This window comes from Balearica regulorum, chromosome 3 (assembly GCF_011004875.1).
Source record: "Balearica regulorum gibbericeps isolate bBalReg1 chromosome 3, bBalReg1.pri, whole genome shotgun sequence".
NCBI lineage: Eukaryota > Metazoa > Chordata > Aves > Gruiformes > Gruidae > Balearica > Balearica regulorum.
In genome coordinates this window covers 74,565,459-74,581,234 of record NC_046186.1, presented here as the reverse complement: position 1 = coordinate 74,581,234, position 15,776 = coordinate 74,565,459, and the positions used below count along the sequence as shown (strand labels likewise).

The following is a 15,776-nucleotide window of genomic DNA, read 5'->3' as shown; positions in this document are numbered from 1 at the left end:
TTGAAAATACACTGCCCATTGAAGAGAAGAGGTGGACACCACAGAAGAGAAATCTGCCAAGCAGTGATGAATACTTGGAAGCCACGTCTCTTCAAGGGTGTCCCTTACTTCCACCTGCATGCGTGGACCATCCCTATGAACTACTCACAGCCTCCCCTACAAAGCCTGGGGTCTTTAATCGCATTGGCCCTGGATGCATGGTTTACTTGATGTTAAATCATCTTGTTGGTATCACAAGAGGTGATGCTTTCCTGAGTGGAGAGAAACTGGCTTTAAGCTCACTTTGCATTTCTCTGAGTGCAGGAGAAGAAGGTAGGAGAAGAAATGACTCCCTGAGAGACTCCCGAGGCAGCAGGATCCCCCCGAGCGACTCCTCAGGGCAGACCCAAGGGCACACGTGTGTGAATATCTGCCTGCATGGGCAGGATCCATCTGTCACTGGTGCCCTGGGCAAACCCATGGGTTTCAACCAGCCTTCCACTGCAGGCTCCTGGAAAGCAGGGCTCCCCTTTGCTCTCCACTGCCCTGGTCTGCTGCTCGTCCCTCAAACAGTTCAAAGGCTGTCAGGGGCGTGGGGCTACTGGAAATGCCACTTGGAGCCCAGGCAGGATTTTGGCTGCACAACCCATGATAAGCAGCAACACTCTGATTCTCCTCTAACAACCTGGCAATTTTGTCCACGACAACAGGAAAAGAAGGCATGAAGATAATGCAAAGCTTGCACCAGGATGGATTTTATCCCTCTTGTAAAATAGACTGACTCCCCCACTGCTATTTCTGAGCCATAATCTCTCCATGTGTTTCTGCGGGAAAGAACTCACCCCTGGTATAAATGCACATGGTGAAATCCACCATGACAGTAGGAAGAAATTACATCATCTGCTAGCACTGTTCCATTTATTTCAAATTTCTGACGGTTTCATCCTGAAAACATGAAATAAAACAAAGAATTTGCTCAGACTGACTTAATCTCAGCAGCTTTCTCGTATTCTGTTAAACTGCCACTGAGGAAAAGCTTTCTTTAGAGATTTCCACATGAGGCAACATACGCAGAGCTTGCTTTAAGTTGCAGATGAAAGTGTCATTTCTCCACCCACAGCTGATGCCCACACACAGGAAGGGTGACCCAGCTCTGTGCAGGATCACAAGCCCATGGATGCCCTTCTCTCCAGCACTGGCACCAGCTTGCATGATGCCGTTCTGCCCAGCCTAGACGTGGGACCTGGGTCTGGGAGTCATTGCAGCCTACCCACATTTATCCTCACCCCCATAAGGATGGCTTAAAGGTGAGCCAGCCTATTCCCCTCCAGGTGGGCCTCAAATGATGTCCGCAGGCGAGGTAGCGAAAAAGAGAGAGCATTGTTCCTAGGCTGTCATGCATCCCCTCCACCACTGCTCCCCCTCCCTGCGGCCCAGCGGCCAAGGCTAGCTTTGATGTGGGTTGGCAGGGGACACAAGTCAGAGTTGGAGCACGCACTCCTGTGAGCCAACCTCTGTCCTGCTCCTTGCAAGTATGGCCATAGATCTCCAGTGAGGAAAACACACCTACTAAAATTGCACTGCTCATTAGCAGGCTAACTAAACCGTGGCAGCATCTTTATGATGTGCACCTGGATTACTTCTTACGAACCTAAATCTTCACTCCATTGCTCTGCTTTCATGTTAGCGCAATCTTGTTAAAACCAATGGCACATTACAGAGGCAGTCAAGTGAAGAATGAGGCCCTGAACCTTTCAAAGGCTGAAGAAAACATTATGCGTAATTATCCTGATGGGAAATACGAACTAGGTTTATGGAAATTCACAGCAGGCAGCACAGTTCTCTATCTGCACTGGCTTTCGCTCCAACCTCATCAGGCAGTTGTTACCCATATCCATAAAGCACAAAGCTTTATATGCTTCATATATGTTCATATTATTCATATGCTTAGTTTCCTTTAATGAAATACTCCTATTCAAGGACCTAATTTCCTTCCAAACCTTGCACAACTCGTGGCTGCTGGGATCCTCAAAGCAGGAGACAAATGCTAACCTTCTCTGTACTGACTTGGGGTGCTGGATTGTGGGGAACCAACAACTCTCAGCCACCTTTACACCCCAACTCCAGAGCCTCTGAAACACTCATTCATCTTGGGCACTTCAACACTCAAACACCCACTAAATGGATTACTTCAGTCATTTGTGGGAACAGTCACAAGCGGTAACCAAGCCACAACTAGCCAAACCCACATGGCTTCAAATGTTCTTTAGGTACCTAAGCTGGGATTTTCACCCCCCCCAAAAAAATGGGGCGGGGGGGAGGGCGTGTCAGTGAGACATTTCTGAAGCAATGATTAGCTTTGGATCCAAAGCGTTGGCAATTTGGCTGGTGTGACTCTGCTTTTGGTTCATTCCTTTATGCATATCAGAGACTTCACCAAATCATCCTCCCTAAGGGCTCTGGATTACTTGCGTGGGGAGGAGGGGGTGGGTTGGTTTACACCTCTCTCTAAAACCACCTCAATATATCTAAACCTGCTCCCTTACCCTGTAAAGTAGCACAAATTTTTTAGTCTACCGAAGATTCACATGTTTATGTTAAGTCTTTCCATTCCATCTCTAGTTGAAGTGCACGTTCAACTTTCCACTCAAAACTGCCAAAAATGCCTCAGACTCGCACAGTCAGAGAGTAGGAATTCAAGTTTCATCATGCATTGAATGGAAAAAAAAGTTAAAACTCTCAATTTTTATTTCACATTGCAAACTTTTCATAAATCAGAAAAATTTGAGAGTTTCCCAAGGTACAGGTTTGTTAAGACCAAAACACTGGCTCAGTATTAGTCTCTGCTCTTTCATTAGTAGCTCTCAGAGATTAAGCTTCTTCACAGGGACTGGAAAAAGTACGTCCTAAAATAACACAGTCTTTGCTTCTTCCTCTTCACAAAAATGCAAATAAAAACCATGAAGACATTATTTATCAACCTGTAATATAAAACTGTTCACAATTCATGTCTTGAAATAACACCATCCTTGATTCTTCTAAATAACTTTATTCCACATTATTTATTGTAAAAGATCTTTCAACAAGTACATATGTAGCTTTGTACCCTGGAAAGGGAAGCTGGTGGCACACACTCCACATCTCGCAAAGTTCAAAACTCATAGATAGTAGACAAAACGCATGCCAAGGAAATGGCCAGAATATTAATATTGCTGTTCTTAGGAGCTTTGCACTAGGCTGGGCTCAGATAAGAAATAGACACAAATCTTCATTACTGATAAACAATCCTCTCATTTAATTTCATTTTCAAAAAGCAAACCTCTGCAGTCATATTCAAAGCAATGGCTTCATGCAAAGCCCTGGGCTGTATTACACATTATTCTGTAAGTAGTCCTCTCATAGCTGAGCAGATGTGACTGAGGCAAACGGCAGCAGCCACTTGAAATCACCACACCAGTTTACACACCATGGTCTGTCAACTACCAGCTGGGATAGTCAGCAAAGATTTTACCCAATTAATACCCTTGAAAAGCAGCTGAACATATCGAAAGATGCACTCACAGCTCTGCAAGTTTGTAAAAGAGAATCCATGCCATCTTCCTTGGTTTAGCCCAGGGATAACTAGAACTGAAAATACAAGTATCTACAAAGCAACTGATGGTTTAGCCTCCAATGCTGAGGTGCAACACTTGCAGCTTTTCCCCACACAGCATAGAGCATCCCTGACCAGTGGGATATACAGCAAGAGGGACATCTGCGGAAGAAAATCAACCCTTTGTGTCAACAAAGCCCCTGCAAAAATCAGGACAGGAAGTCTCAGGAAGGACCATGGCAGACTTCAGAGTCTTTAACTCTGAAGCAGGGATAGCTAGCAGCCGGGCAGAGCCACACATTACCAATGTGCATGGACTCCTACTTTATGTTATTCATGTATCCTTGTTTCAACACCCAAAGCGGGAGATTTGGAAGGAGAGGTGGAGTGAAAGGGTGCACTGATACAATAAGTTCTCTGCTAGGTGACCCTCTGATACGGAGATGGCACCAGTGCCATTCAGAAGCAACAAAGTTTTCAAAACACCCATTCAGCATTGTCTGCTTTGTTTGTGAGCTCTGAACATCCCGTCACCAACATTGGCCGGTCCCTATAACGAGCTCCTTTTGAAAATAACCTTTATTTCTATAATAGTAACATCTTGTACCATCACAGTACTTCGACTAGACCTGCAAAGCACGCAAGATGTTGCTCAACATAGTTATGGGCAGCCTGGATCTGGATGTTCTGCATGGCCAACATTGGGGAAGCAGCCCTACAGTGGCAGCAGAGACAAGCTTGGATCCCTCAAACCAAGGCTAGCTGCTACTAGCAAGGCACAGAAATTTGCACCACTTTACAAGCAGCTTAAGCAACTTGCTACCATCTTCTGGGCTGCCCATCTGCTACCATTCAGAAGCACAAACATTTTGTTATAGCAGCAAAGCTTCCTGAAACACAGTGATTTCCTTCCATACAAAGGGGCCCCAAATTACTGAAAAGCTCCTGCAGACATTTCAAAGTTTCACTATTTGCCTTCTCAGTTTTTACAGGGACTTCTTGTAACCATAATAAAAGTATTTTTTAATATATATTTATACAGCACAAGCAGCTTAAAATATATATTTGCAAGAGGCCTCTCTTGCTACAAAAGCCAAATGGCTCCTTTCTCATTGCCAAAAGCCTTGCAAACCCTATGGCTAATTTTATGGAGACTCTTATGTCTGGATTCATAGGGTCTGTTTCTGCCACCCTTACTGCAATTGTTAGCAGCTTGTTCTGCAAGGCTCCAGTCTTAAGAAAAAACTTGCTTCTCCCCAAGGAAAGCAACAGGTAGAATGGTGGGAACATGCTAAAAGAATCCCCCCTCTCTTAAGGCACACCTTCTTCTTTAAGCAACATCCATATTAACTCACCAGCTACTCTGATGCTTACCCCCACCATTGGGTAATGGTTCCCTCCATTCCCAGTGGGGAGTGTGGAAACCACCCTCTCCCAGACACGCTCCCAGTGCACCGCTGTGCAGACGCAGCCATGCCCACGCCAGCCTTCCTGTGTAGCACTGTGCTAGTGCAATGCAGGACACCCGGCCTGTTGCCACTGCAAGGAAAGACTCAAGCCAATGCAAAGGCTGTTTCTCTTTTAACTTTACTAAAGTGGTGGTATGAAATCTATTTCCACCCCTCCAAGATTTCACACTTATTCCCATTGCCATGTCACATCATCAGCTGCAGGTTTCCAGTCCGATCTGCACCAAACACGTGGTACCAAACACGAGCAGAACCCCACAATGTCTCATGCCACTCATCATCCCTCCCTGAGAGTAATTCCAACAGCTGTTTTTGCAGAGGACAGCGAGCGTGTTTGCAGAGGTGTCTGACCCTCAGCAATCAGCACTTCCATGGGCACAGCACGTCCTGAGCTGGGGACCGAACTGCTGCGAGGGCGCTTGGGGAGCATGTATGGTCTGAGACATCTCGTGGCAATAAACAGGTATTGCCTTGAGCTCGGCAGCTGAAACCCAGCAGCTCTGGTCCTGACTGGGAAGGGCTTTCATGAAGACGCACATGGTGCCCACTGAGCGGTCCCAACACCAATCAAGCCTACACTCACGTTCTCAGAGGACCAGCCTGACTTACGGTGGCCATAAATAGTGAAGAACAGGAACTCAGCACTGTGGCACAGCAATCATCACATTGCAAACAAAAAAGTACATTAATATACACATCTAACAAGAAAATTTGGCTTGCTGATATTGCTATTTAAAGTTTAGACTTTCCAGGTGTTCAATACTGTAGCTGTGGCATCACAGCAGAGCTTATTTTTCTGTGTTACTTCATTTTCTGTTGCATTTGATTTTTCAGGAAGAGAACAATTTCTTGTGTCTGCAAGCACCACACACTTCAAGATGTGGATGCCATTCAGTACCTTCATGGTGGACCATCACAGTGCAAAAAGATATTCAGATCTTTACAACCACACACTCCGAGTGCAGCTCTTCCGCTCTCCTCTGCATACAAACACCTTGGGACCTGAGACTCAGGAGTAGGGCTCCAGCATCACCAAAGATGCTGCAAGATCGTACAACGTAGCAAGTGTCTAGATTGATAGTAAATAATTTCACTCACAAAACAAACAAGTTAAGGAACACAGAAGTCAATAAAAAGTAGGAATTAAAAATCAGTTTCTAAACAATCCCAGGTAGACTCTGAAGTTTACCAACTGGAATAAATGAAAGCTGGGATGCTCTACATTTTCAGGCTCCCCAAGCCTGTGCTCACAGTCTCTTTCATCAGAGAAACATGACCTCATCACTAAGCTGGATTTATTCTCAAGCACCTCTCTGTGCTACAGATGGATTAACATCCCCAGATTGCAGAGGCAGACACCAAGCCACAACAGTTTGTAGGCTCGATCCAGCAAAATAATATGCAGGCACTTCCTTCAGCTATGTCCAGCGGTTTCAGGGAGTGCCACCACACACGGCAGGTAAGCCTGTGTGGAAGCATATCACAAATCACAGCACAATACACAATAGACAAGAGGGGGTCTACAGCAGGGACCCGTGTCCTGAATTGCAGAGGGGAACCCAAGCCCCTGCACCTTTCTCCTCCTCAGGGGACAGTCAGCTCCCTGCTTTGCAGGGATGCCATGTGCGATGATAGCACAAAACCAGCAGCCTCTTACCGAGGTTTGATAAAACCCTGCAGAGATACTACTGAGCATCTCGCAAAAGATTTCAGTCAGTACTTCTTGTCTGGAAAGTTTGAAGTAGAAGAGAACGGTGGTTTATGTTGGGCAGTTCTCTGACACCACAGCATGGAAAAAACGTTCAACTCATTTTTAAAACAGGGCCAATGGAGCCCAGGAAAGGTGAGACCACTTTTTGAAAGTTTCTCTCAGACCTATGAATGACACCAGGTCTTCTGATCCCCAGCCCACCTCCCCAGTAATAAGACCTCAGACACTTACCAAATAAATATATTAAAAATACATGCAATCTGAAATCAGGCTGAAGTCTCAGTCCAGCCGAGCCAGACGGAGCCTTTCCATCACCGCCATTAGCTCTTAAATTGTTTACAATACATTTACTTTGGGAGACCAGAAACGTCAAACCAATGGCACAGCTAGGAGAAAAGCTGATGCGAAGCTCAGCTGACATGGACAGCAAGGCTGTGAACACATAACCCAGAGCACCCACTCCTGCAAAGTGCAGCAAGCCTTCTGCCAAGTCCATGGACGCCGCTACAGCCTCTCCGTGTGTGAGCCGCGGGGCCATCTGCAAAGCATCCAACGCTAACGACCACACAATTATGTCACCAAACTCGGCGTGGCTTCAAAAGGTGATGAAAGGGAAAAACATTCAGACTATGCGAAAGCGCAGCTCAATTGTTCACGCAGGGCCAGATTCTGATGTCGTTAGGTATTTCAGCGGGGCTGCCACGTGAAGCAAGACACTACCCAGCAGGACTAGCAGCATCTACATCCAGCCCTCCATCTATCTGGCCACAGCCTGTGTGCTGCAGCGCTCTCAGAGCTGGCCCAAGGACCTCAGCAGCACAGGTAAAACTAAACGAGGCTGCAAGCACCAGGCCTGGCTACTTCTCAGGCTGCCAGAGGGGCGGCAGGGGTGGGCAGGGGGTGCTGCGCCCACGCTCCCCTCCCTCGGCAGCGGGAGCATCCGGGGGCTCTGCGAGGGCTGGCCAGGCAGGTGGCAGGGCTCGGGCTGGGCACTGGCATTGGGAGCCGCCAGCCACGGCAGCGGGATTTGCCAGTCACATCTGCTGCTTTCTGTGATGAGAGTTTTAAGGTAAACACAGTAGTTGTTTCCCGTTACCAACTAAACCCTTTCCGATTCTGCACACACTTCCAAGGATGCCACTCTGAAAGGAGGGATAAAGCATTTCATTACAGAATACAAAACCAAATTACGTTAACTATTCAGTTTCTCTTATTTTTGTCTTTTTTTTTTTTTTTTTTTAAGAGACAAGGAAAAACTCCAGCTCCAACAGTTCTGTACTTTTTCCCCAAAAATAGTTTCAGCCAAAATATTGCAGCCAACTGTATAGTAAACATGATGACAAATAACCACTTGAAGAGTTGCCTCTTATTTTACAGCAGATGTATGTATGAAGAACGACCGACTCCTCCAGTGGAAAAATAATCAATTTAACGCCAGAAGAATACAACAGTTGGAAAGATTTGCTGGAACCGGGACCATTACAAGATGCCCAAGAGGACTTGATGACTGAGTAATAGTGAAATAACTGCTCTGGAACAATGAAATGTGAACACACTCCACAGTCCTCAAAGGGTAATTTGCTCTGTTTAATGAAGAGCTGATTTGATGATCAAGTTACTCACTGAAGAGGGGTGATTTAAAATGCACACTTCTCCAGACCACTTTCTAATACATACATAGTTAAACTTGGATGTACCTTTTAGGTTTTCTTCCAGGGCGAGAAGAAACTTGGGCTGACTTCCTTACAACAGGATTTCAGTATTTCATCTGATGTAACTAACAATTTCTCTTTGGTTAGGAAAAGCTCTCCGTTTAGAGCACACAATTTCTACGTGACTCGGGTCTTTCTTCCACCTTTCCTTGCTTCTCAACTCCTTGCGGCTATTTGCTTTAAATATAGATCAACTCTGCCAAATGCAAGCACCTACGCTGAAATGGAGCCACACATGCGGACCGATTTCAGAGGTACCAAAGCGCGGTCAGCTCTTACAGCAGCACGGGGGTGTGACGCAGCCAGGGTACGCTGGCACATGGAAGAGCTCCCACGTCCCACGGTGCAGACGTAATTTATAAAGAGCTAACGGCAGGCCAGACGTTACGAGTTCAATGAGAGTGACGTATGGTGACTGCTGCTCGAGAAACGTACAATATAACCTCCGCAGATTTTAACTGTCCTGAAAATGCTGTGAACGGTACAAAATATGTTGAAGCTTGAACATACATTTGCAGAAACTCTGAGGGACAGACAAGGAGAGAAGACCTTACATTACATCCAGTCCTGGGGAACTGTGGGGGAGGAATCGGTGTCTGCAGAGCTACGTGTGTCAGAAACCCAGAAGCCGCGTGCCTTAGGAGGGCAGGACACGGGACGAGAGGTCTGGAGAGAGGTGGGTACCAGGATCCTCTCCAGGACGAAGGAGGCGGAGGGAGCTCAGCAGCCTGCACAGATGTTGCAGTTGTTAACTCTGCTACCCAGCAGAGTAGTTAAGCACTCAACCGTGTGGTCCACCATAAAAAAAGCTCCTTTTCATTACAAGCTGGTCTAAAGTTTAAAGAGGCACCAGGGAAACCTGACACTTTCCAGGTGCTTGTACGTCCCCAAAGGAAATGAATCCAACTAAGGAGGTGCTGCAGGCAAATGCTGCCGGTGCACGTAAGTAAGAATAAATGCGAGAGATGGGATGAGAGTGTCAGGAGTCCATCCAGCCAGGTACAGGGTCAGTGCAAAATCCCCTTGCTGGTCTAAGTGCCCCTTTGGAAAGAGGCAGGCAATGGAGATGCAGACTACATCATACTGTCCCTCTCAATCCCTAGACATCCAGGGTGTGGAGGAAAGCTTAGAAACGTGTGTCCCAGAGACTCAGAGAACAGACAGCAAAGCAAAATATCTCAGCAGTTCTTGTTTTTTAAATCTTGTGCTTTTTAAGCCACTGTCTTGATCTTGGCAGTGCTTATTTTGGCACTGCAGTTTGTGAACATTCAACACAGACTGTCGGGTTTGCAGCCAACAGCGCAGCAGAATAAGCAGCAGTATAGCAAACATACAACAAAATGTAAATCTGAGTTCAAAGCCTTTATACTGGGTCACGCATAGCAAAGGATCTTCCAGACAACCCCCCATTTCTTCAAGAGACCCATCACTCCTTTATTGTCCTGAAGACATAAGCCATACCTCTCCTTAGAAGCTATGGTGTCAGTGCAAACATAGCAAAACTACAGGTTCTCAGCCCACGTGGAAGGAAAATACTTGGGCTCCTCATGAGACAGATAAAAAGGATCTCCCCAGCTTCAAGACCTGCTGCTCCCCTCTGGATTTCACTGCCTCACCCCGAGGCGCTTCATTGCTCTCTCACATGCTGGGTGGGGGCATGGGCCGCAGAGGTGATGCAATTTCTCATCTTGGGGAATAATGAAAACACTCTAGTTCCCAGCAAATACAATTTCAGCTGCACTCAAAGGAACAAAAGCAATCCTGCAGTGCAACACACTGGTGAAACCATTGGTGCTTTAGGGGGCTGTAAAACAGAACAAAGTGGCGATTTGGGGGGAGAAAAGCACAACAGGGAGCGCTGGTACCTGCCTGAGCAGGGCAGAGTCTGCAGAGTCTGCAGGGCTGGGACTGCCCTCTCAGGGCTGCGCGGTACGCCTGAAGCTTCGGGATGAAAAGAGCAGCACGGAGCTTCCTGAGAGGAAGGCACATCAATGTCTACGCCATTCCCTCTGGAGAAGTGACCACTTCACCTGCTGGGTCCATTATCGGTCTGCAGGAGGCATAATGAAACATCCACACTCCCTCCTCCCGCTCAGCAGAAATCACACGCACAACAAGTGATAAGTGTTCCCATGATACATGCATGCACCCAGTTATGAACGGTTCCCTTGGGCAGGTGAGGGAGGAGTTAAGGAATACTAATTTTATGAAGACTGGTAACTCAAGTTAAACAAGATAAGCAAATCCTGACATTTCAAAACTGAAAAAAAAAAAAAGGTACCGGTTTGGCTGCAGGTTGTTGAATATTTCGGATCACACTCAGGCCACCAAACACAGGCTCGCTCTGGAGGTCTTTGGTCAGGAAAAGGTTCCAGTCCTGGTTATACCTGAACTGCAGCAGGGTAAATTTAAAAGCTCCAATGCCTGATGCCATCACATCCCGATGCCACTTTAACCACACACCTGAGCACTTCCCTGGTGATGGAGAGAGCTGGATGACACAGTGACACAGCTGCCAGCTGGACAAACTATGGATCTGTCCTGGTTTTGGCAGGGACAGAGTTAATTTTCTTCCTAGCAGCTAGTATAGTGCTGTGGTTTGGATTTAGGATAGAGAATAATGTTGATAACACACTGATGTTTTAGTTGTTGCCAAGCAGTCAAGGACTTTTCAGCTTCTCATACTGCCCTGCCAACGAGAAGGTGGGGGGTGCCCAAGAACCTGGGAGGGGGCACAGCCAGGACAGCTGACCCAAACTGGCCACAGGGATATTCCATACGATATGATGTCATATAATCTTCCTTTTCTGTCCTATTAAACTGTTTTTATCTCAACCCATGAGTTTTACCTTTTTTTCTTTTCGATTCTCTATCGCATCCCACTGGAGTGGGGGGGAGTGAGCAAATGGCTTTATAGTTGGTTCAGCTGCCGGCTGGGTTAAACCACAACAGGGTCCTAGAAGAGCACCAGAAATTGAAAATACTGCTTTGCGTCATTGATCTGGAGATGCACCTGCAGATGGCTACAAACAACTTGCAGCAAACATGAAGTCCAGCCTCACTTATCTTGAGACTCAGAAGCCACATTTACTATTTCAGTGTCCTGCATGAGAAATGTCAATGTCACTTGAGCACTGAATGTGTCTGAGGAGGGAGCTATGTTTTTTAGGCATATGAATGCTCACTCAATGCACTGGATCATACAGACAAGCTCCCATTCCCTCTGCAGGCACAGAGAAAGCATGCCATGGCTTTATTTTGCTTCATGATCTACTCAGCCCCCCCTGTATTTTCTTTCTATACAGCTCAGCTTCTGAAAGCATTTTCTTAACCACATGTCCAGCCAACCTCGGTCCATGTGCTGGAATTACAGAACTGGACAGCACAAGGGCTTTCATACCTCTGACACACCCAGAGGCTGGTACAGAGCTATACAGTTAAGACCATTACAGCATTGTCCTAAATAACTGAGAAGATACATTCCTTAGAGCTAAATGAAGTGGAAAATTCCTTTGGAGATCCTTCTGCTTTCTCTGTTTATGTCACAAGGTCTAGACAAGGAGGGAAAATGAGAGTTACTGTGCTGTCGGCAAGGCTTTTGTTGTGAGCTCAGCTTCTTCCTAATGTTCCTCCCAGATTTCTCCCACTGGCCACACGTGGTGCTTGAATTTTGTTTGTATAAAAGCAACCAAGGAGGGTTTCTACAGCTTTCTACTGTCAGTATGTGCTCTACATCCTTCCACACGGGGGATCTGGCTGCAAGCAACAAAAATCCCTCTTGGCAAAACACAAATGGGATCTGCCCCTTAAACTGGCTCCAGCACAACACCTTTCTTTTACGCTTCCTTGGCCCGAGAGACTGCACATGGCAATCCCGGGCACAGGCCCTACACTGACTTTCCATTTTGATAAACAGGAGCAAAGTCAGTGACAGCACCAGCCCAATGCCAGACCTTCACCGGGGAAAAATCTTTTCTTTCTTTCTTTCTTTCCACAGACAAAAAAATCAAAGGCTCTTTCACTTCATTTGTCAGAGCCTTTCCGCTGAGCCAAGGCAGCCCCCCCCCCCGTCTGCCAGACCCAGCACTCGGGCAAAGGCTCCGAAGTGCAGAGTGAGCTTGGGACAGGTCACCCAGACAGAGCGCATGCTGGAAAGGCGAGGAAAGGAGAATGGGGACGAACGATTTCAAACACAGCTAGAAGATGAGAAAGCAGGGACAAGTGCAGCAAAGGCACTCAGTGATAGCTTTTAACCCCTGAGAAAGGACTCCAGCACCCACTATGCCTCCTGCCTGAGACTGCACTTCTTCAGGGCACAGTCTGGGTTTAGTGGCTTATAAACCACTCTCTAGACTGGAGAATGAAAATGGTGCCCACTCAGCATGGCTGGCACACCACTAGGGACAAGGAGCACACGTGCAGCCCACACTCGAGTCCTGTACAGCCCCTCTGGGGGTTAACAGTGCAGTGTTCCCACTCGAGCAGGTTTTGGTGTGCTCCAGAGGTCCGTAGCTGTGAAGCATGCAGTGCTCTGCGCAGCTCTATGCCAAGACATTTGGGTTTGTTCAGAAATTGGCTTGGTTTTACAGCACATTGGTGTGGGACTGCAAATGAAGAAAGACTGTACTGAAAATTTTGGATGTAGCTTCCATAAAGTTTCGGACTCCTCTAGAATCACTTTAGACATTACACAGCCAGAGAAGCAAAAGCCTGCCTGTGTTCAACAGCTAACACTTTTCCTCAGAGGCTATGACATTTCCCATGGATGTCACCCATGGTATCAGCACACAGACTCCCTTGCTCCCTTCCATCCTTCTCTCTCTTGCCAGCAGGCAGCCCCAGGGACAGCAGATACAGTTCCCCCTCCATTACCCAGTGCCATGGAGCAGTGCTACTACAAATCCACTTCCAGGAGAGTGATCCCAGGCTTAACCTGGATGGGCACAGCATGTCATGGAAAGAGACAGCAGTGGATATATGGGCACCTGCCAGCAAAGCTGCTCTGCGCTCAGCCTCCTGCAAACACACCCTGCAATTGTGCACCCCTGCAAGCCACGCACCTTCGGCAGCCCAGGAAGAGAGGGCTACACAGGGTCTTCAAACCAGGCTTGAAGATCTTTCCCTTGTTCCAGGTTAAGCAGATCTTTCTAGTTTGTTTGGCTGCACACGAAAACGCACCAGGAGCCACGGGGTGACATTAGGTCCTGCCCAGCCCTGAGCTGCCGAGGGGATGAGATGCTACCGTCCCTGACTGGCTCCTCTGCAGCTACAGCATCGGGCTGGAGATGGGGCAGCCACTGCGTTCAGAGCCACGGAGTAGGCTTTCCCGTACCGCCCTGGCCACGGTAACCCCAGCAATTAAAATCTGGTGCTGAAATGCCACCGTATGTCCCTTATATACCCTGCCTCTAGCCGTGCTCTGGTGCAAAGACCTTGCGGGCACAAGCTGAGACAGATCCGGGACTCAGCATTGCCTGCGGTGCGGACAGTGCCGCGGGGGCTGCAGTTGCCGTGCACCGGTTCCACGCGGGAACGGACGGGGAAGATCTGCCGCCCCACGATCCAGAGCAGTTTAAACGATAGGGTGAGACCCCGGGGAATCCTGACAGCAGCCCCAGCCTCGCCCAGACTGATCCGGGGTGCGATCCACGGGGCTCCGGCGGCGGGAATGAAGAGGGATCTCTCCCGACTTTCAAAAGAGATGGTCAGCGCGGGGACTGCCGGGTGTCAACGCCGTTAACCGGCTGAGCGGGGCTCTTCAGCCGACCCCAAACGGGACGGAGGGACAGGCACCCGGTGCCAGCGGGAAGAAGGCACACACGGGCTAAAGGCAAGAGGGAAGCAGCCCTCCGTTGCCCTCCGCTCACGTTTGGCCGGGAGCGTCGCTGCGGGCTGCAGCCCCGCTCCCCGGAGCTGCCCCAAGCGCAGCCGAGCCGCAGCGGTCTGACCTGCGGAGGGTCCTGGTGTCCCGGAGAGCCGCGGGGGTCTCCCAGACTCTCGGTGCCGGGGCTTGACCCGGCTTTGCAGACTCCCGTCCCCGCTCGGGTCTCCCTCCCCAGCCTAGGGGAGGGCAGCGCTGCAGCGCCCGGCCCGCCCGCCCCGGCGGAGAGACCGGCACAAACACGGAGCAGCGGCAGGTGCCTCCGCCGCGGCGACGGGGCCCGGGAAGCGGCCCGGCTCAGCAGGGCCCGGCTCGGCAAGGCGGGATGTCCCCCCGCGATGCCGCCACGGCTCCTGTCCCCGGGCCGGGCGGCGGCAGGGAGCGATGCCGCTCCGCGTCTCCGCGCCGCGACACGGCGCACCGAGGCACCCGCTGGCCCGTCACCGCAGCGCCCCGAAACAGCTCCCCAGCCCCGCGGCACACCTCCTCGCCACGCACCCCGAGCAGGGCACGCCGGGCACAGGGGCCGACAGCGACACGCGTGGACCAGCACAGGCTCACCCACGCGCGGCAGAGCGGAGGCACCTCCGGGCGGGCGCCCGGGGCGGCTGCCTACCTGGTGCGGCGGCGGGCAGCAGGGCGGCGAGGAGCAGCAGGGCGGCCCAGGGCCGCGGCGGGGCGCGGGGGGCGGCGGGCCCCGCCATGGAGCCGGGGGTCGCGGGGCGCGGGCGGTGGGAGCGGCGGGGCGCGGAGCTGCCGCCCGCCCGGCGTCCGTCTCCGCGGGGCTGCCCCGCTGCTTCCTGCGCGCCCCGCCGTCTCCTCCTCCCGGGCTGCCGGGAGACTGCAACGGGGCGGCCCCGCGGAGGCGGGCGTCGGCCCTCCGCCCCCCGCGGCGCCCCGCCGCCCCGGCCCCGGCCCGCCCGGCACCCGCTGCCCGCCCCGGCCCTGCCCTCGCCCCGGCCCGCCCCGGCCGTCGGTCCCAGCGGCATCCCCTGCCCTTGCGTGCGTCCCACCTGGGTCCTTCAGAAACCTTCTCCCCGGGACATCACGAGCTCTGAGCCCGTCCCTCCGCACCCAGGGGAGTTTCAGCTCGCCCACGCGTGTTACACACGCACCGTGCTCCCCTTTGTCTCGTCCCCTGTGGCATTGCGCCCTCCCAGCCGGGGTGGGTATTCAGCCCCGGGCAGGCACAGGCAGGCACGGCCTGCCCACCACCTTGCTCCCATGCAGGGGTTGGGTGTCCATCCCTCCCACCTGCACCTCAGCTCCTGCCCGAGCAATTGAGAGGCGCCTGAGGCTGGGCTCAGGCCTGGGTGTAGGTGACACCGTGGACACCACGTCCTGCCCAAGCCTCACCTCGAAGAGCACAGTAGCACCGTGGTCCTGCACGGGCAGCCCTGCTTTCGCTGGGTTTGCCCTCCTTCACCCTATC

General features: G+C 50.5%; 1 protein-coding gene across 1 annotated transcript in view; it reads right to left on the bottom strand.

The window, feature by feature from the left end:
• Positions 1–15,190, bottom strand: part of FNDC1 (fibronectin type III domain containing 1) — a 77,553-nt gene extending 62,363 nt beyond the window's left edge. The window contains exon 1 of the mRNA XM_075748485.1: positions 14,961–15,190. Within this exon, the coding sequence (XP_075604600.1) occupies positions 14,961–15,048 (88 nt within the window). The 5' untranslated portion in view covers positions 15,049–15,190. The remainder of the gene's footprint in view (positions 1–14,960) is intronic.
• Positions 15,191–15,776: the final 586 nt, after the last annotated feature.